The 23,925-nt window shown below is 42.3% G+C and overlaps 1 protein-coding gene across 5 annotated transcripts in view; it reads left to right on the top strand.

Moving 5' to 3' along the window:
- The first annotated feature begins 1,801 nt into the window (after positions 1-1,801).
- ABCC5 (ATP binding cassette subfamily C member 5) overlaps positions 1,802-23,925 on the top strand; it is a 40,459-nt gene continuing 18,335 nt past the window's right edge. Inside the window, exons 1-10 of one of the 5 annotated variants that reach the window (XM_031603517.2) lie at positions 1,802-1,932; positions 2,694-2,868; positions 14,346-14,503; positions 14,860-15,015; positions 15,354-15,501; positions 20,054-20,287; positions 20,400-20,573; positions 21,052-21,199; positions 21,568-21,716; positions 22,350-22,457. In XM_031603517.2, the coding sequence (XP_031459377.1) occupies positions 2,740-2,868; positions 14,346-14,503; positions 14,860-15,015; positions 15,354-15,501; positions 20,054-20,287; positions 20,400-20,573; positions 21,052-21,199; positions 21,568-21,716; positions 22,350-22,457 (1,404 nt within the window). In that variant the 5' untranslated portion in view covers positions 1,802-1,932; positions 2,694-2,739. Of the gene's footprint in view, positions 1,987-2,191; positions 2,367-2,693; positions 2,869-14,345; positions 14,504-14,859; positions 15,016-15,353; positions 15,502-16,173; positions 17,731-19,551; positions 19,599-20,053; positions 20,288-20,399; positions 20,574-21,051; positions 21,200-21,567; positions 21,717-22,349; positions 22,458-23,925 lie in introns of those variants that run through there. The other 4 variants (XM_031603518.2, XM_090147468.1, XM_031603523.2 and 1 more) reach the window with 4 other exon arrangements.

The following is a 23,925-nucleotide window of genomic DNA, read 5'->3' as shown; positions in this document are numbered from 1 at the left end:
GCATGCATAGGTCTGCTTCAACTTCTGCTCTCTGGGCAATGCTTTGCCCTTGGATTGATCTTGCCCTCTGAATCATCAGGTTTGTGGAAGAAAGATCGAACTGTCAGGGTAATTGTGAACTGCCTTGAACTGGTTTTCTGTGCTGGATTATGCTTTAAATGTTGCAACAGCTTTGAACGCTTCTCCCTGTAAGAAAAAAAGCAGGTTTATGTTGGTTGCTGCTGAGCATTATTTCTATTTTACTCTCCTAAAGCCCAAAATAAGCAGCGTACGGAACAAGAAGGTGAACTTTTTCTGTGCTCTCTCCTGACCCAAATGATGAATTACAGCCCAAATTTAATCCACGTGGCGCAGCATCGCACCTCTCCTGCACGCTGACAAGCAGAAATGCTGCAAAAATAAGGCAGGATGATCAACACCTACAAAGTGCAACACCGAAAGCCATTTGTTGCAGAGGCACGGCTATTTGGAGAAGGTGTTGAGATGAGGGAAGCGGTGTCAGCTGGGCTGTGAAGGCTCAGCGCCAAGCTGGGCTGCAGGGAAGGGGAGGAGTGGCACAGCTTTTTCTCCCAAACGCTGCCACAGCAACGCCAGCAACAGTAACATCAAGCCAGGATGGGTCACTGCCAGTCCCTGACTCAAGGTCAGGCTGGACCAGGCTCAGGACAATCTGATCGAGCTGTGTGTCCCTGTGCGTGGCAGGGGAGCTGAATTAGATGGCCTTTAAAGATCCCCTCTAAATCAATTCTATGACTCAATGATTCCGTGATTTATGAACTCCTGCCTCAAGCAGGTCAGGAGAGGGGAGGATTAATCTTTCCTTTGGTCCGAGCCCATCACATCTGCTCTCACTGCGGAGAACGGCAGTGCTGAGCCTGCAGGAAACCTTTGTGACTTCTGGCCGAGCCCATCAGATCCGTAACTCCTCTTACGTGGAACCCGACCAAACCCATTTATTCTTAAAATCAGCCAATCGCTAATTATGCAACGACATTATTGCTGATTATCCTCGCCTTTGTCCGCAGGAGGCCGGACTGTGCTTTCCAGGAGACAAACCCAGCTCACCGCTGTCTGCAATCGCTGGGGGCAGCGCACGGCCTGCGGCCGCCCAGCACCGCGCCGCGATGGGCTGTTGGCGGCTCTCGGGAGAGAAATACGGCCCTGAGAGGCCGAACCGGCGCTCTGCAGCCTCCGTCCAATTCATTTCTGAGAGCTCGGAGCGGTGGGGGTGGAAAAGCACGGCGCATGAGGAGGGGCCGAGCCCCGGGCGCGGTTACATAAAGCCCTTCAGGCAGGCGGCGCAGCGCGGCTGCAGGCGGGGCGGTGTCACACGAGGACAGGGGATGTCAGCACGCAGCCAGCGCTGCTGCCGCGGGGCTGATTTACAGCCTTTCGGCGGGGAACTTCCCCTTTGCGCGGCTGAAAGGCTGTAAATCACCCCCGAACCAGCAGCAGCTGGCAAAGCCAAGAGCGAGGCAGGGCTGTTCAGCGGCACCGGGCTCGGCATCGTGCGGGGTGCCGCCCTGCATCGCATCGCCCCGCCTCGCACCGCACCGCACCGCATCGCCCCGCGCCCGCTGCAGCCCCGCGGCGCGCGCCCCCCACGCGCGCTCTCCCCGGCCCGCGGCGAACGTTCCAGACCCCCCACGCTGCGGCAGGACCAGGGCGGGGCGCGGGAAGGGGGGAGCGAGATGGCCGACGCGCTCTCGAGGGATTCTGGGAAATGTAGTTCCTAGCGCGCGGCTCACCTGGCGGAAGCTCGCGTCGGGAGGACTACATTTCCCGTGAGGCGCCGCGCGGGAGCGGCCGCCGCGGCCCCGCCCTCCTCTCCGCGCGTGCGCCGTGGGGGCGCCGGAACCGCTATAAGGGATGTTGTTTGGCTGTGCGGCCGCTGAGTGGAAAAGCCGCAGTGGGGGCAGTCGGCGGGCGGAGGTGAGCGGGAGCGCCCCGCCCGTTACCGGCGGCGGGACGGGGCTCTCGGTGCGGGTGAGGAGCCGCTCCCCGCCCTGTGAGGAGGGGGTCGGGCCCCTCGTCCCTGTGAGGGGAGCCGCGGCGCCCGCAGTGCGGGCCGTGCCCGTGGCGGGGGGCTGAGCGCGGCGCTGCGGGAGGGGCGCTTTGTTGGCGCGGGGCTCTGATCCTCTTGTGGCCTCGCGGCGCGGCCCGTGCGCTGAGGCAGCGCTCGGGGGTGGCCCTGTGCAGAATGCTGGCTCAGGCCTCTGGAGCGAGCAAGTGGTTTCATAGAGAAGGAGTGTTTTCTCCAGGGTGACTCATCTTAACGTGCAATGTGTGTGCGTAGGGAGATGCGTTATTCGGGACTGCGAGCTGTGGGGATTGAGCCGTTATCGGTGTTAATGAAGGACTTGGGGGTAGGTTTGAGCTGAGCGTAGTTTCTCAAGGTTTTGACTCCATGCTGCCGTTATTTAACCTGTCAGACTGCGTAGTCGTAGATCTGGGGGGGCTGTGGCTGTATTCCAGTGCACCGAGAGCCTCTGTGCCATTTATAGGCACCTCAGGGTGTGTTTGAACTAGTTCAGAAGAAGCTGGTGTTAATGGGACTCTGCAGGCAGTTATTGCAGCCTTATCGTAACAAAACTCCTCTATAGTTGCTTTCTTTACTTGTATTAATTATTTCGACTCAACTGTTTCTAAGGTGCTGGGTGTAATCGAGCAAAGTGCGCTTTGATTCTTTCCAGACTGCCGAGGTGCAAACACAGCTGTAAACCCTGGCGTTTACAGAAGATGAAAGACATCGACATCGGAAAAGAGTACATCATACCCAGTCCTGGGTACAGGAGTGTGAGGGAGAGGGCTGACTCAGTGCAGCATGATGAGCAAGAGGGGTCGAGATTTCAGCATGCTAAACACCAGGTCAGTTTATTTCCTTCCTTGTTTGTTTTGCTTATTAAATGACACGCAACAACCTTTCTGCTGGGCCAGCTCTGCATAGGATTACTATCTTGAAGGTCAATGAATCTTCTCTTTTGTGTGGAAGAGGTCATTTCAAGGAGTACTGTAGTTATCTTTGTAAGAAATGTGAGTACTTAGTAAGCATTTTTAACTTAAATGTCACTGACTATAAACAGAATACATTTTTTTTCTAGCATTGAGATCTTGATGTGAATCCAAGCTTTTGTACTTAAGAGAATCATCACAACCAAGTAAGAACAGTGAAGAGCTCAGCTTAAATCATGTACCATTTACTGCTGGCAGTGGAAGAAAAAAATCTTAATCATGGCATGTTTTCCTCAAGGATTACTTTTCTGAAGCAGATGTCAAGCTTTAATAACATGGTTCCTTCTTACTCAGTATGGATTACTTCCACCCAGATGGAAAACTGTTTCTTATGCATCTGTACACTTAATGTGGTGCAGTGATAATTACTTCTAATTTAAATTGAGAACTGAGTCTTGAAATACACACTGGCTTAAAGCTTGTGTGTTGGTGTTTTAAACATGTAATGTGGAGCTTGATGAGGGTATGTACAGCTACCTGAGTGCTGAAGGGCAGATAAATGTCCATTGAAATGAAAACCCCCACGTTGGTGGAAGACATGGTCTGGAACTAATTAACTGATGCCACTTGAAAGTTATTGATATTAACTGGTCTAAATAAAGAAATATTTTCTTGCATATGCTGCTCTTAACCTTTCAAAAACCACTACAATGCTAATGTGTATTTGACTGAAGCTGAGGTTAATATTGTATGAAATATACGATATGAAAATCTATGTCTAGATTTTCACAATGATAGGATGTAAATGTGTTCCTAGGCATTTTGTACGGGCTACCTGTGACTGTCCTAGTCTGCAAGGGTTGGAAATGGAAGACTTCATAGTTCTTCCATACCAATACATGAAGGTTGTTATTTTTTTAGAGGCTGAAATTTTGCTGCATTGTACAGGACACTGAGATGCAATCTGCTTCAGATTAGATTTCCCTTGTTTTGTCGAGGCTTAAAGGTTTTGGGCAGGTGTGTTTTGAATGCAGGCTAATAGTGCTGCACTGCTGCTGTTGAGATGGGAGTGATTTGCTCTGCAGCAAAGCAGAGCGCGGCTGTTTGTAGTCGCAGGCCCTGCAGCTCCTGGTGTCCCTACAGGCTCTATGACTCAGCAGACTCTTGCTGCTGATGTACAGAGGAAGGTAGAGTGATTGCATTAAAGCAGGCAGTGATGCAGAATTGGGAGCCCTCTGGAGTCACAGTGCTGCTGCTTAACTGCGTTCATTATGTTAATGTCACTGGCTTGCCATCCAGTGTACATCATCCAGTAGCAAATCTGCTCTGTCAAATTAATGATGACAACGGTGATGCCATTGGTGGCAGCTTTGTTTCCCAGGCAGTGGGAGGAGGGTTAAGCAGTAATTGTGGTGTGGTGTTTTCCCTGTTGGTTTGCACCATCTGATTGTTTTCTGGTTTAACTTCTGCAGACAAAATCCTGAGAGCTGGCAAATGTTTGAATTAATCTTTTAGATGAGTGAAATAAAATCAGCATTTTTATTTTTTGAGGGTTGAGAAAGAGCAAGTCCTGCCTACATGCACAGCGTGGCATTAAAATTTCTGATTTGGACATGCCTTCTAACCACCTTAACTCAATTGCTGTGGTTTTGTTAGCTTTTTTTTTACCTCTACTAGACTGGTGCCTATAATTTTAGGGTGACAGCTTCAGGTAACTGATTGTAAAACAAGGAATCTGTACCATTTGTGATTACTGATGCAAGAAAATAGCTGATTACAGTTCTTACCTGGACCTTCTTTTTTTTTTCTGGAGTAGAAGAATGAACATAGTTATCTTACTAATGGTAAGTTCTTAGGTCTGCTATTTCACTTGTTATTTGTCTTGTTCAGTGTTGTCAAGCGTTGAATTAACTTTGAGCTCAAACTTTTGTTCTCTTCTGCTAGCTTTGTAGCTTGGATGTTTATAGTCAATAAACACAAACAGCACTGAATTTGTTGCTGAATGTCAGCGAGATTAAATCCTGCTTGCTTGCAAAATACTGAGGTTAAGGGTGAGGAACTGTTGTCATAACACAGTATCAAAATCACGTGTTTGCATTAGCATGTACCAAGTTTCTTTTCAAATTGAAATAAGTTCTAGTTCTTGCATTCTTAGCCTTATCACTTTTTAGGATGCTTCATAGTTTCCTAACTTAATTTTTTTGTGAGATTGACCTTTGCCTGTGCAGTCAGCACAGGTTTGTAACAACGGGTACATGCTGTAGCTTGTCAGTGTCCAACCTTTTGGCTTGCATGGGCTGCATTGAGTGAAGAGGAATTGTCTTGGGCCACATAAACTGTATAATGTATGTAAGTAACAGCTTCTGTTTATTTTGAGACATTAAAAAAAGAGGGCAGCAAACATGTACATGGTGCAGCTCTTAATAAGAAAACCAGTGCTTCAAGGGGAAAATGAGTGTCTTTCAGTACTTGATCCTTTGTGAGCCCTGGGGCTGGGTCAGCTTAAGCTGGTTTATTGGGCACGTGTAGGTACATGCTGTTCTCAGAACCCAGTGGAGAGCTGACATGAGAAGGAGTGGTAGGGCCACAGCAGTGCAGATGGAGGGCTTAAGCTGTGGTGGGACTTCGTTGTCTGGGCAGCTGAGTCCAGCGCACCATGTAAAGAGCTCTTAGTACTCTTAATTTTTTTGTAGAAATTCTAGAGTAGTTTTTTTAACAAGCTTGGCCAGAAGATGACAAACCAGAAGCTTGACCTGTTCAGCAATAACAAGCTGATGCTGCAAGAAGTCTAAGGCTGTTATTTTATTTCACCACGAACTTAAAATCTGATATGAAGGTTTGGGAACTACTTTGCACCATCATAGTGCATAAGGTAGAGTTCTTACTAACACGTTGCATATGTATCTCATAGCAGAAGGTAGAACTGCATAATACCCTGTGAAGTAGATACAGGGACATGCTCAAGGAGCACTGGTTAGTGGCTACTGGAAGTAGCCCTGTTTCTCATGGGGTTCAAGAAGGATAACATGACTTCACTTTCCTGTTGTTGCCAGTATTGCAGCATTTTCATACAGACTTGACTACAAATGGACAAGATGTATTGATTCTCTAAAAGACTTCGGTAGGTGAAAGGCTGATTTGACTACCAAGCCAAGGTCCTGAGGCCTCTTCAGGTATCTTGCTCTTTATCTTACTTAGTAAAGCTGAAGACAACTTACGTACGTTCTTTCTGTCTTGACACATGTGGTGTTCAGGTTTCCTGCTGGAAGAAGGCTGTCAGTGGGTGTTCATGACTGTAATGGAAGAGAACTTCTAATTCACTTCTTAGAAGCTCAACTGCTGTTCAGTCACAACTTCAAAAATCACTTCTTTGAAAGGCAGGAGCTTTTCAAGCAGGCTTCCTGGAATAATTGAAATTATGCTGCAGTATAAGTAGATCTCCCATTTCCTGGTGCTTAATGAGGATGTTGCTATAGAAATTTGGGCCTCTGAAATAGGCACTCTGGAACTGAAATTCAAAAAACCCAGTTCTTATTCATGAATAAGCATCTGCAGTATGCTCTTAACAATTGATTTTTAGGTCTTTGTTGGAGACTTCAATGTAGCTTATAAAATGGGGTGTTAACTACATGTTCCCAATTCATAATACCATACTAATTGGGTTTATTTTATTTTTGGGGCATTCTTCTTTGGAGTGAAGATAACTTCTGGGTGCACTTGCTGCCTAGCACTGTAATCAGTAGACATCACTTGTAAGATGCTATTATGCTACCAGTGAGTGAAAATCAAGGGATGCTTTTAAATAATGATTTCTTCTTATACCTTTAGGACTCCTTGTTCCCAAACACTTTTGTGCTCTTCAGTTGTATCTGAAATAATTGTAGCTGTTCTAACAGAAGTAGTGTGCCCTGAGGAGCAGGACGAGACCTCATTACATCCATAAAATGCAGTATAAAATGACAGATAAGGAAAGGGAATTTCTTCTGAGAGTAGTTTTGGAGTAGCTAGTTTCAAATGGAGGCTTCTGTGCATGTTTTTGATGGAATAGCAGGCAAGTGAGTACTTTGTTCCCCTACCCATTACATCTGGAACAACAGAAGAGGATGAGAAATAAGTTCTCACGATGCACAGTGCTTGAGAACTCAATTCGTGAAGCTCTAGTCTGTGTTAATCCTAGGACACCAATTTAAAAAGTGTGCTCAAAGCTGATACTGAATTTGACTGTGTTCAGGATTAGCTTTTGCTGCTGAAGCATAATAACTTCATCTAGAGCTTCTGTGGCAAGCCTAAAATTCATATTCCTACATTTGATAGGACTGAATAGTGTTGTACTGTAGAGATGCTTGAAACATGCAGAGGGAAAAAAAGCATGTTGCAATTTTAACTTTGAGAAACCATACTAATATTCCTGTCCTCATCTTGGTCTCTTGTTTTTCAGGTTTGTCCTTGATAGCTTTTCCAGACAACAGAATGTGATCAGAGCTTGCTGGAGTTGATGCAAATTCTTCAGGCACTAATAGCCTTGAAGTAATTTATCACTGAGCTGTGCAATAGTCAAATATCTCTAACTTTAAACCTCTGCAACATCTGGAGTGTTTGAACAGCTCTGAACATGTTCAGAAATTGGGCTGTGAATGTAGCCTGGGTCCTTGTGCCTTGATTCTCCATGCTTGGAGAAGGCCTGGGCAGCTTAATTGTAAACTTTTAGATGCAGAGACCTTCAACAGCTAGGGCTACAGTTTTTTGGAGGACTTTGTATTTTCATGACAAAATAAACACACAACTAAGAATTGCTGCCTGAGTAGGCTTTTGTGGGCTGAAGCTCTCATAGTCTCTGCGCAAGAAGGTATTGCTATATGACTGACTCACAGGTTGCAGTTAAAAGCTGCAGCAGCTTGAGCTGATTCCAGATTCACTGCATGAAAAGGTGAAGCTATTTGACTACTGAATCAAGCTGTCTGGCAAAATGTTGGACTTGTCCATGTCACTGGTATTTGGTTGTGCTGAAAGGCACATATAAAAGCAGAGCAGATCTGGATGTGCTTATTTCTGAAACTTATAATAGCTGCCATTATACTGTCTGTATACTTGAAGATCTCCTAACAGTTAATAACAGCCCCCACACAAGTGCAGTATTAGATACCTTATTTTCTCAGATCATAACTATGTAGAAGGTGATAAAACTGAGTTGTTGCCACAAAGCATTTAAAGAAATAAACCTGAGACAGGTACAGATGTATAATGAGGCAGTCTGAGGCACTGATGAAGTGATTCCTAATGACTAACTAGGAGATGCACCAGATCTGATACAGTCTTCTCAGTAATGCTGTAGCTGAGCAGCTGATGTAGCATGGGAATTTAGGTGGCTTTGAATAGATGAGTTTTGTAGACAGTGCCTGTAGGAAGTGCCAGACAGCTGTAAACCCAGCAAGGGTGAAGTTTTAAATGAAGAGTCTAGGGTGTACACTGTCAATAAGGTGTGGTGCAGAGTATGTAACTCCTGTACACTGGAGTTCTGCAGTATGTTTATGTGATATCTGACCAAATGCAGTATGGTGTGTGGAAACATTCCATTAATAGGTCTCTAAAATGGTGGTGGGGTGCTAGGCACAGCCCTGTGGCTGTCATGGAAACTCATTAATACAGATCTGTGAGCATCGTCAGGATGATCTAATGGACCTGGAGAACCTTATTTGAGTTGAAACTCTTCTGCAAGGAGTTCTGATACTTTCAGATGCTGAGGTGGTTGTTAGTTTGTCAATGCTCAATCCTGGGGTTAAGGTGAGTTGAGGTCTGGACTGCACGCCTGTTTCACAAGCAGTCTGTATTTCAGTCTGATTTGAAAACTAAGATTAAAGTATGTCAGAGTCAACTTATGTTAGGAGACCTGAGGTATTTCTGAGCTTACTGGTTCATTTGCCAGTTGAGCAGGGTGCCCTTGCACTTGGAAGCATGTATTGGTACAGAAAGGATTGTTGAGTAAATGGCTGTATCAGGCCTGGTAAGTGCCCTGGTGTGAGGGCTTGTGCTGTCGTTCCCTGCTGGTTTCACTGCACAGCACATTGAGTTTAAGACTCAATGACTGTTCCTGACCTGATATGCGTATCTTCTGTTGTGACCTAGCTCAGGGGTGTCTGACTGAAGGTATTAGTCTAACAACGTCTCAGCATCTAAGTCAGGAGCCAAATGTTCAGGTAGTGCTGGTATGATTGCTTATTGAGGAGTTGGCTCCCCAGCTTTGTGCTCAGCACACATGAGGTGCTAGTTCTGTAAGGCAACTTACAGTTCAGGCTGATCAATATTTTTCCTTCAACAGGGATCTGCTGTTGCTCTGCTGTTGATGTATGCATCTCCAGTGCTGGATAAGAAGTATATAAGCTCAGATCCAAGTGGATTCCATGTCATTTGTTTACAGGATCATGAGTGCTCTTCTGAATAGAAAACAACACATGTACACTAGAAACCTGAACAGGGGCACAGCTGCTAATCAGATGCATGCACAGCAGCTGCTGTTTAAAAAAAACCGAAATGAATGTGATATGACCAACCATGTATTTCTCGGACTGTTAGACTAAGTGGGTTTTCTAGGGCAGAGGTTAAAGTGTCTTGCCTCAATGTTAATGTTCCCTAGAATTCAAGGGCAAGGTCAAATAAATAATGCTCTTGGAATAAACTGATATATTTGTCCTCAGCGAGGACTCTGCAGGAAAATAGTATTCAGACTCATCACAAGCGTGCCTACCATGGTCTTGTCTGGCTATAGTCTAGATACTGAGAGACTGCTGCTCTCACTGGAGATTCATTAGCAAGCTCAAGACTGACTTTGAAATCCTGACTGAAGTACTAATACAACTTCTGCTCATAAAAAAAAAAAACAGCTAAGAAGCTCTTGTGTACTGTCACATTGCAATGTGTGTTAGAGTGTATGACTGGATTTTAAGCTTTTGAATCCCTGTACTTTTTGTAGGAAGTCAGAACATAACAGTTTTTTTTCTTAAGAAAAAGACAGCACAGCTGCTCTTCTAGGTGTGGATATATGGCTAGTGCTATGTGAAGCTGTTCTTCCTTATGGCAGAAGCTGAGAAGCTGGCAGAGACCTCTGCTTGTCATGAGGTAGAAGAATAGAGACCCTCATTTCTTGCCTTGGTTCACTGCAGCAATCTTGGAAGCAGTAACTAGACCTTCTAGATGCTGGGAGCTCTCTGGCTCCCTCCTGTTGGTGCTGTGTGAATTCTGCTGCTGCCTGTACTTTGTGATCAGTGCATGCAGATGCCTGAAGGATCAGTGGCTCTTTTCTCACGCCCATTGCCTATTTCTTGCTGCTTCTCCCAGGAGATGTCATGGATGAGTGATGCACCAAACTAGTCTTGAAAAGCTCATGTTCTAATCAGGCAGGATATTATATAGCATTATACTTAGAGTAGGCTGGGAATCTAATGCTGCAAATCCTCTTAATTCTGTAGATCATATACTGCATCAGATCCAGTGAAAGGAGAAAGGGCAATTGCTGTAATGGAATACAAAGTCAAAAGAGCACTTGCTGCTTTACCAGACAATAGCGAATGTTTTGCAGTCCCACGCACTGACACTAATACTTCACTTTCAAATGCTCTTAGTTCTGGTGATGAAGGCAACAGTACTTGAGCAATAGCTTGTGCAGCCTGTAAAAGTGGTGTATTAAAACCTTACAGAGCTTTCCTCCCTGGGATGTTAAAACCTCATTTAGTGGGTGGCATCCCTGCCCACGGCAGGGGGTTGGGACTGGATGATCCATTCCAACCCAAACCATTCTGTTATTCTGTGACGTGCTTGGAGAGAGTCAGAAAAACTGCTGGGAAGGACATGCTTCAGAGTGTTGTTTCCTAGACTCTTACTTCAGTTCTTCTTAAGCTAACTGGGATCAGTTGGCCCTATTCTTCCCAGTCCCATGGAAACTAGTGACTAATCTTGCTTTGAAACAGCAGTCCTTTAATGCGATCTCTTAAACATGAAGTTTTTGTTCAGCCCAGAGTCCTAATAGAGAATGTTCTAAGCATGACTGAACAGGGCTGGTAATCACTGGATTCAGCACTTCTCAGTGTGCTGGCCTAGTCCTGAGCTATACTGTGCTTAGCTTCCCACTTGCCTCATCTTACTGGGAATTTGAATGTAGGAGTGAGGAGGCCTGCTGAGTTTTGCCTTGTAAATAGGAGAGGTGGGAGTTCCTATTCTGCTGTATTGCCAACTTGGTTCTTTACTGCTTGAATAAACCAATTTTAACTGTAATGTTAAATTAGCCACAGTAGCTTTAATATTCAGTGTCAGCTGCAAGCACTAATGAATAAAACTTTGTGTCTCCTCTAGTTTGCTAGAAGATCTCTAGGTAAAAGAAGAAATTTTCTTCCTTCTCCGTACTGATCTGAGCCCTGGAAGGTCTGCCTTGCAGAAGATAAGATGGTGATTGTTTGACTGGTGGGATTTGATTTGCATGTGGACTGCAAACAAATCCAGTTCTCTGCAAGAAAAGAAATGGATGGAAAATCTGCTTTCTTTGGCCTTTAAACTTGTCTGGTTTTGCTGTTGTCATCTGATGCTACAATTTACAAACCAATAAATTGCCAGTCTCTGCTAAATGTGAGATTGCCTGTATGAAAGGCTGTGACCTTGCTGTTTTTTTCATATCTGCAGCACAGCTGCCTCCTTTTTCTTCACCTGCTTCATCAGCCCTGCCAAAATAAATGCCCTTGTTCCCTGCTTAGGAGGAAATGTCTATAAAAGCTGCTATTTCTGGCTCTGGCTTGCATCACTGTATGTGCTTACCATCACTGTGAGCAGTTAGTTGACCTTGTACAAGGAAATGATGATTACATCTGCTGGTAGGGTTTTGTTCCCTGCAGTCAGAGAGGGGCAGGTGTGTAGCGATGCTGCCCCAGTGTATTCACAGCAGCATACAGCAGAGGGATTATAAGTTGAACTGGGTTCCTCATTTGATTATCTTCACTGTATCTTGAATTGTATTAGCCTGCCCCCAGGTGTGGCACAGCTTCACCAAATGCCAAGCACAGAGCCATTTCCTTCTGTTAGAAGCTGCCTTTGCTTTCAGGGATTTTATTTGCAGACCACAAACTGTTAATAAGGTATTGGGTAAAGTTCTCTGTTGCCCTCTGTTGTCATGTATTTAGAGAGCCATGATGTACTTCTGTGAGTTTAATTCTCCCATCTGTAGTCCATTTATACACATGCCTTGTGTGAAAAGCTTTACTTCCTCCAGGTGTCCTGGCTCTTCTGTAGTAGGAGCAATCTGTGGCTGTTCCATAGTTCTCTCTTTGTGCCATTCATGACTTTATGGACCTCTCATATACCTGATTCTACAGGCCTTTGTGAGGCAGTGCCCTGGTCTTCTGTTAGTTTATTTTTCCTGCTTTTGCTGAGACAGTTCTGTTGAGCAGCTTCAGAGTGCATAATTATTTTTTAGTGAGTGTTTAAGAATACTAAAAAAAAACACAGTGTCTTGCAACTGTACTTTCCTATTAAAAGCTGTTCTTGCTTCTAAGTGCTGAAAAACATTACATTTATCCTGACAAATAGTACGGTTTTGATTTTGGGAGTCTTGTTTTGGACTCAGGCCCTTGTGTTGTGAAAAACAGTGATGGTACAAATAGCTGCAGCATAGCATACAGTCAGCAAAATAGGATGCTTGGGCAGGTCTGCCTGGGGCTTTTGCAAATGGGTGCTGTGGCAAACTGGCTGTGAATTTCTCTGCAGTATCTGCAGGTATTGGTGCAGAACTTCCCTCTGCTGCAGAGTCCTTGGAGATGTCTGTGGCAGATCCCATATTAATGCTGACTAGGGTAGAGTTGGTAAGAAGGTGAGGTGGTAATTTGATAGGAATTGAGAAGCCTTTCAATCTCAAGTGTTATATATTTTGGATTATTCCGTGTGTCAGGATGTTGTAACGTTCTTTTGTTTTCTCATTCTGTTGTTTGTTTTTGTAATCACAGCTCTAGATTTGGATTGTTTTTTGAGATCAGGACCATAGGCTGCTGACACCATGCTTAGGCAGCATTTAAGTACTTGGTTAAATAAATAAAGGGCAGATTTATGCTGTCATTATCAATTTCCTGTTCTCGTCCTTCACGCGAATGGGAGCTAATTGTGTTAATTTGTTATATGCTTAGGTGTTAATATAACACAGAGTGAGATAGCACTTCTAGCACAAATTATATAACACAAGGTTAGGAATCAAATGCTTGCTAATGATGGCCATTTAAGGCTTCGGGGGTATTGTGTTTTTAGGAGGCTGCAAGGCAGTTTCAAAGGAATAAAATAACTTTGCCCTGGCAAGGCAACTGATGAGGGTAAACATGGTACCTTCAGAGGGCTGGACTAGCTGGTCTTTAAAGGTCCTTTCCGACCTGAATGTAACGATTTTCTGGTATCTGTGTTTGCAAGACAGGAAGATTTCTACCAGAATCCACAAAGTATCTAAATTTCAAAGAACCAGAAAGCAAACAGATGACATGGCTCTGCAATAAATGGTCCGTTAAGTCATCAGATCCAGTAGTGAGCTCTTTGCAAGCGAAGATAGCAAGCTTATCTTCTGCTTTTGCCACATGTAACTTCAAAATATTTGTTTGAACTCTGCAAAGTTTTGACTTCTCCATATCTCTGCTGCTTACTTTCTCCTGTTAGATTAGATTTTAGAGGCTGCATTTTTCTGAGGCTGTGGGAAGCCTTTCCTGAGATAAATCTTATGTTATAAATGCTTGTTAATCAAGTTGCTGAGCCATGGAGAAGTATGGTTGGGAGCAGATAGAATTACTGTTTTTGTTCCCTTTAGTTCAGAGAGAATGAGAAAAAATGGGCATGTGATAAAGTATGTACTATTTTGCATAATATGTATTTTTTCTTTGATCTAACGTAAGGTGTTTTTGAGGAGAGTTTAATAGGATTCTGAAAGTAGTCTGACTTTTCTGAGGATGAAATATCTAAATTGTACTAAGAGGGTGCAAGTTCATTAAGAATGTATGTCTTAATCTCACTGCAGAAGTCATTGATTCCTTGAATTTACAGAGAACTGATGTAATAACTGATTCTGCAATTTCTTCCATCATATTTTCTTTCCCTGAAACTTTTGGTCCTGTGACAGTATTCAAGATTAATCTCTCCATTTATCCTTTGAATACACAGACATGAACTGGTGCTAATTTATTATACAAATGCAACAGTCTATTGCAGATCTAGGATGTATGTGCCTTCCGTGACTTTGAAATCTGTCTTCTACAACATTTCAATAGCAGTGGGGGATGTTGCAGTGACTTACAGAAGGAAGAGGTGCACGGTTGCTGGATTCAGGAGTTGTGGACTTCAAACACAGCTTTGAACTCTGACTCTTGTCTTTCTTGTAAGAGCAGATTGAATGCCAGGATGCCTTGGAAGCAGCTGCTCGCGCAGAGGGGCTTCCACTGGATACCTCCGTGCATTCCCAGCTGAGAATGCTGGATGAAGAGCATCACAAGGGCAAATACCACCATGGCCTGAATGCGCTGAAACCCATACGGACCACTTCCAAGTAAGTCTGTAGGCTGCAGGAGAACTGATGCAGCATTTGCTTTTCAGACCTTGTACAGAGTAGGATTGCAGCTATAGTCTGCTGACTGGTACTGAGAACGTTAGATTGTGTTCAGCCAGAATGACCTGCATGGACCATTTGGAACCCTGAGTGCTTTGAATAGGAGAAGGTTTTGTTTTTCTCAGGGCTTTACAATTCTTTTTCCTTTTTGTAGAATCATAGAATCCTTAGAGTTGGAAGGGACATTTAAAGGTCATCTAGTCCAACTCCTCTGCAGTGAACAGGGATATCCACGACTAGATCAGGTTGCCCAGAGCCTTTTCATTTGTTTCTGATTTTTTTTTTTTTTCTTCTAGACACCAGCACCCTGTTGATAATGCTGGGCTTTTCTCCTGCATGACCTTCTCCTGGCTCACTCCTTTGGCCCGCAGAGCATACAAGAAAGGGGAGTTGTTCATGGATGATGTATGGTCTTTGTCAAGGCACGAGTCTTCAGATGTCAACTGTAGAAGGTAGAAACATCTTCTCTGGTTTTCTTTTTGTTTTTCGTTTTTTTTTATAAGTTTACAGGCAATGAAAAAAATTGTGTTAGCAAAAAAAAAAAGGCGTTGATGCATTACTTTTTGTCCCTCTCTTTAGTACTGTTTGTACTAAATATAGGTATCTCAAGATGCAGAGATTTCTCTTTACCTCACAGAATATACGAGGCATTTATATATCTTGAAATTATTATTGAATTATTGCTGCTCTGAGCTAGAAAGCACTTGGAGTTTTCACAGAAAAGTACCTGTGAGCTTGAACCTTCTTTCATGGCAAAAGATTTGTAGCATAAGACACCTGTTTTTATTAGGCTGGAGAGATTGTGGCAGGAAGAACTGAAAGAAAGTGGGCCTGACGATGCTTCTCTCCGGAGGGTTGTGTGGATTTTCTGCCGTACCAGACTCATCATTTCCATCGTGTGTCTGATGATCACGCAGCTCGCGGGTTTCAGTGGACCAGTAAGTAATATCCATCCTTTATTTTAACAACCCCGGAGGGCTCCATCTCATGGCCAAGTGCAAAATATGAAGGTTTCATTGCGGAGTCATTTAAATGTTTTGACTAGCTAGAAATTTCGGGGTGAAATTCCAGAGTATTATGATAATCCAAGATAGGTTTCCTACAGCTGGTGGATCAGTTGCTGAATACCGAGGCCAAGTTCTTGGAAAAGGGAGGGGACTTTTAGATACCTTGGAGGAAATGCGCACCTGTTTTTTCTTTTTTTTTCAGAGTAGTTTAAAGTTATTCCTTAACTGATACACGATCTCTTTGCATAAAATTCTTATGTGCAGGTCTTTTGTGTTGTGTTGCTTTTTCCTTTTGTTTTGAAATTCTGTAAATTTATCTTGCAATGAAACACTAATTTTAGATTATTGGCATTAATAGCACAGTCTTCAAGAAGTGGAACCAAGCAATTTTATTAGAGCACTACTTAAAAAATAATTAAGCAGGTCTGGTCAGACAGGTTTCATGTAGAGTTCACGTTAGAGTATGTTATTGCCTCTAGGAACTGCTGCAGTTTGTTGATATGGGTCGTAATGAAGATAACAACATATGGGACTTGGCATTCACAACATCTTTGTCACCTGTTTGTTGCACGTGCTGTGCAGATTTGCAGTTGAAATTTTGACTAAATTTATTCTCTACACATTTCCCTTGAGGAGTAGGAGCAGTATTACTGCTAGTAGTACACGTTTCAGTGTGCTGGTAAGCTGAAGGTTCATTTCTGGGGTAAGTACACCTGGGTGCACTGTTAGGTGGAATGTCTTTTTTAAAATGTTTTCCGGCTTTTAATGTCTTATCAAAATGTTCTTCTGCTTTTTATCCCTTTTTAATGTTTGCTTTCTCTTATGTAAAATGAATAACAAATGTTTCTGTGGTATTGTTTTCATGGTAATAATTTGTCTCACATTAGTTATAAAATGTACAAACATACTGTGGTAATTAACAATATATCATGATTAAGATTTTCACAGCACTAGCTTTCCCCAAGAAGAGCTTCTGTCATTGTTTCACTGCAGGGCTTTTGCAGCTGCTTTTATGTTTAGTAACAAACTTGCAGCAGGGTGTTCCCTAATTTCTGTAGTGTCATCTCAATTTCTCTCAGCCAAACTGCTGAATGAAAGTGGGAAGGGAAAAGAAAAAACAAACCAACTTGACAAGGCTGGGAGCTATGACTGCAATTGATGTTCAGTTTGGATAACTTAAAATCATCTGTGGACATTGCCTGTTTGCAGACAACCTTATTCATTTGTCTGAATAAGGAGCAATATCCTCTTACTTCTAACATTTGGCATGAAAAATGAGTCTTTACCATCCCTCCTCCCTGTTTTTTTTTAGTGGCATGCCTCATGGATATGCCTGTGCTGTCTCCTCTGGTACATTAGTGCTTTCTTGTGTTGTTATGCCCTTTCAGTCACCAGAAGGTGAAAAGGGAGATCAGGAAAAGCACTTGACTTCGTATATTAGTGAAAACTGGCAAAATGGAGTTAAACAATTATATTAAACTTCAAAAACTTGGGGTGTCTGTGACCTTGAAATGCCAGCCAACAGCTGTGGCTTCGCTAATGAACATTGTGATGGTTATAACCAGAAAGGCCGCTGTCTTCTTTTTCAGTTGATACCAGATCCTTCAAGGGTCTTGCTTTTATTTTATTTCGTTCATCCAACACAGTACCTAAATCTGTAAAATGGTCAGATAGCTGCATGTGTCAGACTGCCTTGTCATAACCATCAGAATGTATGAGTATGGGTGAGATTTTTTTATCTCCCAGAAATATTTGCTACCATTTAATCAGCTACCAGAACTTCACATTGAGATGAGGGAGCAGAGAAGTTTTGTTTATGACTGAACGTAGTTTAACTCCAGGTCTGAACATTGTACCCATTTGCAACTGTTCAGAGCTATTCTTCCTGTCTGGGAGATGGGGAAACTTGCCATCTTAGTGGAGTACAGCTTGACAGTTTGGTCAGTTATTGGAGGGGGGAGTGGTAAGCTGGTGGAGGTAAGTTTCCCATTTCCCAGTTGGCTCCAGTTGCAGCCCACCCCGTTGCACGCTGGCTGCGGTGGGGATGCCGCGCTGCAGTGGGACCAGTGACAGAAGCTGTTCTTTAGAATTTTCAGGATGGCTGTTTTCTGCGTCAGAATGAGGCAGTCCTGCTGGGCAGAGCCAACGCCAAGAGCGAAGGTAAGGTAATGTTTATTCAATGAGAATGCTTAGACAGCCAAGCAGCTAGTACCATCTACTACAGTAATAGTCACAGGAATTCCTTTTTTTCCATTAGATCGTTTTAAGTTTGTACTACAGCTTTCTTGTTTTGTAAATAACTTTGTGCTGGATTCTTTTCATTAAATTAGTTTGAATTCAAGTAGTATGTGCTTATATGTAAATGTTAATTCTGTGTGACTTCTTTCCGTTCCCTTTTCAAAATTCTTTAATCTGCTCTTTCCTCTTTCTTTCTTCTGGAAAAAAAAAAAAAAATGGGGTTTAATGTCTGGTCTCTATTTCATCATGGGAGATGCTGATTCTATAAAACAGTGCTGAAAAAAAATGCACTAAAAAGTTTTGGGAGGAATGAGACCCCAGGAAACATCTGCTATCTTTATACATCCTCTCTTGGAGACCTTCAGCAATGCTGTGGTGTGCGAGGAAAGGCTTGCAGTCTGCGACCATGCTGAGTTACAACTCGTGAGGAAAAAGGGGGATTTTCACCCCAGTGCTCAGTGACTCGGTTGCATATGTTGGATTGAATACTGGAAAAAAAGAAATCAGTAATCTTCTTAGTAACTGCAAACCAACTGTGTGCAGTAGTCGTCCAAACAGTGGATGTAAAACTAAGTCCGAGTAAGGAGAAAGTTGGAGTGCAATAGATCTGTGAATGTGAGCTCCTCACATTTGTTCAGGGATCGATATGTAAATTTTCTCAGTTGCCATTCTAGAAACCAATGGACATCTGGCTTTAATTCACACCTGTGAAAATGAAAGAGCAAAATTATTTACAGCATGTTTCCTTGGTTCTGACATGCAGAATTATTTTCCTCAGAACAGATGAGTTCGATCTCCATTTTTTTCCTGTTATTTGGTGCTGGGCTATAGCTTTCAATACCTTTGCTGAAATAGTGGGGTTTTGTTTTTTTCCATCTCTCTTCACACTATAAAACTATGCAGAACTCTTATTTACAAAACGTGGTTTAGTCAAGAGGACTTCAAAGGACTGTGATGAAAAAGGCTTCTTACATATTTTCTTTGGTCTAAAATTTTTTTTGGTTGATTTCCATTGTGGGCAAAGGTAATTCTGCTCTGTAGTAGCATATCAAAAGCACCAGTATCTTAAAGCATCTTGTTGAAAAGCTGTCTAGGAAAGCTCATTTTGTTACCTACGAAGCCTTACAATAGCATACATTTTAAAGCAGATTTCAGAATTTGTGCAGCCTCGGAAGCCTCCCCTGTTGGCACCTGCAAATTTGACTTCCTTTGGACTTCATGAAAACACACTGTTCTGTTCTTGTATTTTATAATTGTGTATAGTTTCAATTATAGTTTATGTTAGAGGCTAAAACTGTTAAATATTAACCCTTCATAATTATCTTGTATGTGCAGATTGTATATTTTTACAATTCTCTACCTGTTGTACCGTGTTTGTGAGATGTTACCGTTTGAGATGACACTTTATTTCAAATAAAAACCTGTTGCTTCTCAGTCAATAGTATTTAATATTGCTGATGATTGTGAGTTGTATGATGTTATATTGTGCCATTGGACCACAGAGAGCTCGAGGTGGGAATTGGTGGTTCTGGGGGCTGCGTTCTTTCTGCAGGTCATATTTGCAATGTGATTCCTGAGGTAAAGTGTTCATGTTTTGGGGGGAAGGGGTACGGGGAGGGATTGAGTGGTTAATTTTTCTTTTCCTTTTTTATTTTCCCTGCCCCAATGATTTGTGGCGTTGCGTACCTTGTGCTTTCTGCTTGTTTTTTTCTTTACGATTAAACTGCTGATGTTTATTTCCAGGAATGTTTTGCAAATGTCCTTCTCACTCTTCCCCTCCACAACTGTAGGTACATTGTTCCTTTTTATCAAATAAGCACGTTTGAAGCAAACCAAAGATAAAGTAAAAAGGTCTTAATGTCACGTAAAGGAATGTTTTTATTAATGTGCTCAGATGTATAAGTAGTGACTATATTTTAAAACTCTTCTACATGACAATGCATTGCTTTCAGCTAACTGACAGATTTATGTTAAGTTAGAAGACACGGGATTAGAAGCGTGCTGCAAGGAATGTGGTTCCAATTGAACTCTCTTGATAAATTTGGCTCAGCACTCGGCTCTCAGCAGGGCTTTGTTACAGTGCTCCTTGTGTTGTCATCTTTTAGTTCTCGAAAGAAGACGCCTTCTGTTTCAAATGGCTCTTTTAAAAGCAAAGTAGCCTACTTATTTCTAACTTAACATAAAGTTGTTGCATGGTCCTCTGGGATGATGGGGTGTTCACGCAAGCTTGCATTTCTTCCTGTAGGCGTTCGTTGTGAAACATCTTTTGGAGTACACCCAACAGAGTGAGTCCAACCTGCAGTACAGCTTGTTTTTAGTTTTTGGCATCTTTATGACGGAAATAGTGCGGTCTTGGTCCCTTGCACTAACGTGGGCCTTGAACTACCGCACGGGGGTTAGACTGCGTGGAGCTGTCCTGACAATGGCGTTTAAGAAAATCCTCAAGCTGAAGAACATCAAGGAGAAGTCTCTTGGCGAGGTAGGCTGCAGTATCGTTTGAGAAATAGCTGGGCAGAAAAGGGTAGGCAATGTATTCCTTTGAGAATGAACTGTGCCTTAAATCTGCATCATCTGTCACGTGTATTTTTCAGCTCATAAATGTGTGTTCCAATGACGGTCAAAGGATGTTTGAAGCTGCAGCAGTTGGCAGTTTGTTGGCTGGGGGCCCTATCGTGGCCATCTTAGGAATGGTTTACAATGTCATTATTCTGGGCCCGACAGGCTTCTTGGGCTCTGCTGTCTTCATCCTTTTCTACCCAGCAATGGTAAGTTGAAATGAGTTAAGACCCGCTTCATTTTTTCCTAGGCCAGACATATGCATGGTTCTGAATAGAAAGTGTTGAAATGTGCTAAGTTAAGGCTGTTTTTGGCACTGCATGTTACTGAAGGTGTTCCTAAAGATAATGTGAGAAACAGAAATTTGGAAACAGGAAACTCAAAATGGTAGAAAAAAAAACACCATGAAAATAGGAAAGCTAATAGATTGGACTTCCAGGTAAATACTTATAGCTAAATTAAACTGCAGTGTTCAGGCAGAGGTTGGACATCTTATGTATGGAGACTGAACTTTACGTGCTTCAGCCAAGACTGTATCACTGTTGATTCAGTGAAAGGTGTTAAGAAGTGCTGCATCTAGGAGGAGTGTGCTCTTCCTTAGTTGTTCCTGCTTCCATTTCTGCTCAGCTGTAAAATAAGTTCTTTCTATGTTCTACTAATAGTGTACAACGTTACTTTTTGTTTCAGATGTTTGTATCACGCCTCACTGCTTATTTCAGAAGAAAATGTGTATCAACAACAGATGAACGTGTGCAGAAGATGAACGAAGTTCTTAATTACATAAAGTTCATTAAAATGTATGCCTGGGTCAAACCATTTTCTCAGAATGTTCAAAGTGAGTTCACACAACTTATATATGCGTCCTGTTGTGCTGATGTCCCATTGCTTAGTAGCTCGGTGTATCATCCTAGCATAGATGCATAGGTGATGATATACACTTGTATTAACACTTCCATTGTAATAACATTTCCATCCATCATATGCCTGGTGGGTTGGACAAACAGTCCTGCTTCTGAAGTTTCACTTTCTTAATTATATTTGTAATTGTGCTGTTATCCTAAATTTTAAAATTTTGTTCTGATTTGTAATTATTTAATAAATTTACTGGCATCTCCATTTTTAAATAATACTGTGATAGTGTGTGTTGTGTATGTACTCCTCTGAAAAATACTCCAAACTTAGTTCCCTTATTTATATTTCTAGAAATTCGTGAGGAAGAACGTAAAATCTTGGAGCGTGCGGGCTACTTCCAGAGCATCACTGTGGGAGTGGCTCCCATAGTTGTAGTCATAGCCAGTGTAGTGACCTTTTCTGTCCATATGATACTTGGCTATGATCTTACAGCAGCTCAGGTAAGTGGTTAGTTAATTGCAGTGTTGAATTCCTTATTGTATTGCTACAGTAACTTTTCTGTTAAACCATTTCTCTTCAGCCTGTTCTTTGCTCTGTGCCGATGTGGCCAGACTGGGGCCAGGCTGACAGAAGTGAACATCTGATGAATGCAGCAGCAGCAGATGTAGTCTTGTATTTTGCAGAGAAAATGTTCCATGCTGTTTCAGCCCTGACCTTCCTCAGGGCTGGTGTTAAGATGGGTGTGAATCAACACTCCTTTCCACTATTCGGATACAACCTTGGGATGACTGGATGTTTCCATTTCACAGTGTGCTTGTATGCAGCCAGCACAGATCTGTCCTCCCTTGTGACTTAAGACAGAATTTGAACATTGCTCTTCACAAGTAATAGGCTAATGCAGAATTTGTCATCTGCTTTGTTCTGTGGACCTACAAACATTGATGTCTTGATTTGTTACAAAGCTCTGTTTTCTACCAGTCCAGAGCATGTTGAATCTTTAAAGGGTTATTCTTGGTCTGTGGGTGATTCCTATGGCTTTAACTTTCTGCTATGGCAGTTCAACCTTTAGAGGGTTGCAATTGTTTGTTGAGTGTATTACATCCAAATGTGATTCTTACTTGTTTTGTTTTTAGGCATTCACAGTGGTCACTGTCTTTAATTCGATGACTTTTGCTCTGAAAGTAACACCCTTCTCAGTGAAGTCTCTATCTGAGGCATCTGTTTCTGTTGACAGATTTAAGGTAAGCAGGCCTTTAGCTTTGCAGTTTTAACTGTAAGTGTGGAGTGTTGTATGTGTACAGTAGATGCTAAGAGAACTTTTTGAAGACAATGCTGGTTTGCTATATGAGGAGTTTTTTTCTGTATACTTAGCACTTCAGGTTATTATTATTCTGCAGAAGGGATAGAAACCCAGTCAGGGAGTAATAGAATCTAAAGATAGTACTGTTGTGGGAAGCAAAATAGACTTATTTAATGATTTCAGGATTTTGATGTTGGTCACCATTGAAGATGGGATATGGAGATAGGTAGTTCACAGGATAATAATTCTTGCAGTCTCTTTTAAGACCATCTACATGAAAAGGCAGTGCAACTTGTCTACAGTGAAAACTTTTTGGAAATGTCGTGTGGTACATCAGCACACCGCACAAGTGATTAGAGTTTTATTTGTAGTCATGAAAAACAAAGATTTTGTATTTCCAGAGCAAATTGTGACTGAAAAAACAGTTCCATTATATGAATAAATGTAATTGTGACCTGACTAAAAAAAATCTATGGCAGAAAATTAAACCCAGAGAACAGAAACAATCCGATCTCGTCCTTCAACACCTGTGAATACAGCATGTAGTTCAGTATGAGCTCAGAGGACAAGTCTTTATTATGCCTTCTTGTAGAGATTGGTGCACAGTAATATTGCACATTGCAGAAATTTCCATACAGGCTTCCAAAAATATTAAAAGATGATATATAGATTCTGTGTAATGGATTCATGGAACAAATTTAGATGTGAAAATTATAGTCATGAAAGAGTGGAATCCACAGAATGGCTGAGAGATCCCGTTACTTCTGAGCATTTTTGTTTAATCTTCTAATTGATTTATCCCAAATCAATTTTCCTGAGTACAGTTATACTGAAGGGAATTTTTGGGGGAAGAGGAGAAGAGAGGAAGCTTAACTTGTATAAGGAGTGTAACACAAGGTAGGGATACTCTAATAGCACGTTGAAAATGTAAGTGATGTTTGGGCTCTGTAAATGGTACGGGCTTTCTTATGAACATATGATTTGGGCAGAGCAATTTCAAAAGTAAAGAAGTGGTGACAGTTGAGAAATCTAATCACTAGGGCTTCTTAGTTCAGAATAGAAGTCATATAAGAGAAAATGATTTTCATTTTTAACTAAACTGTGTAAAAAAAATCTTTTTCATCTGTGTTGATTGTAAGTACTGATGGATGTGGTGGAAGACATGATGCAGTGGACTTAATTACTGTCAAGCATTCCAGCATAGATCAGCTAAATTTGTGAGTGATTACATTCTCCCAGCAGAAGAGGTGAAGGATAAAGGCCAAAGATAAAAGTAATTCCATCTCCTTCTGTCATGAGCTGGTGTTCAGGACAAGTCAGTCACTTTCTGTCATGGTGACGTCTCCTCTTCAACCTATGCATTCTATTTGTGTTTTGTATCTGGAAATTACAAAGCTGCAGTTGTAAGC

This window comes from Phasianus colchicus, chromosome 10 (genome assembly GCF_987193195.1).
Source record: "Phasianus colchicus chromosome 10, bPhaCol1.hap1.1, whole genome shotgun sequence".
Taxonomy (NCBI): Eukaryota; Metazoa; Chordata; class Aves; order Galliformes; family Phasianidae; genus Phasianus; species Phasianus colchicus.
This window is presented reverse-complemented; position numbering and strand designations above follow the sequence as displayed.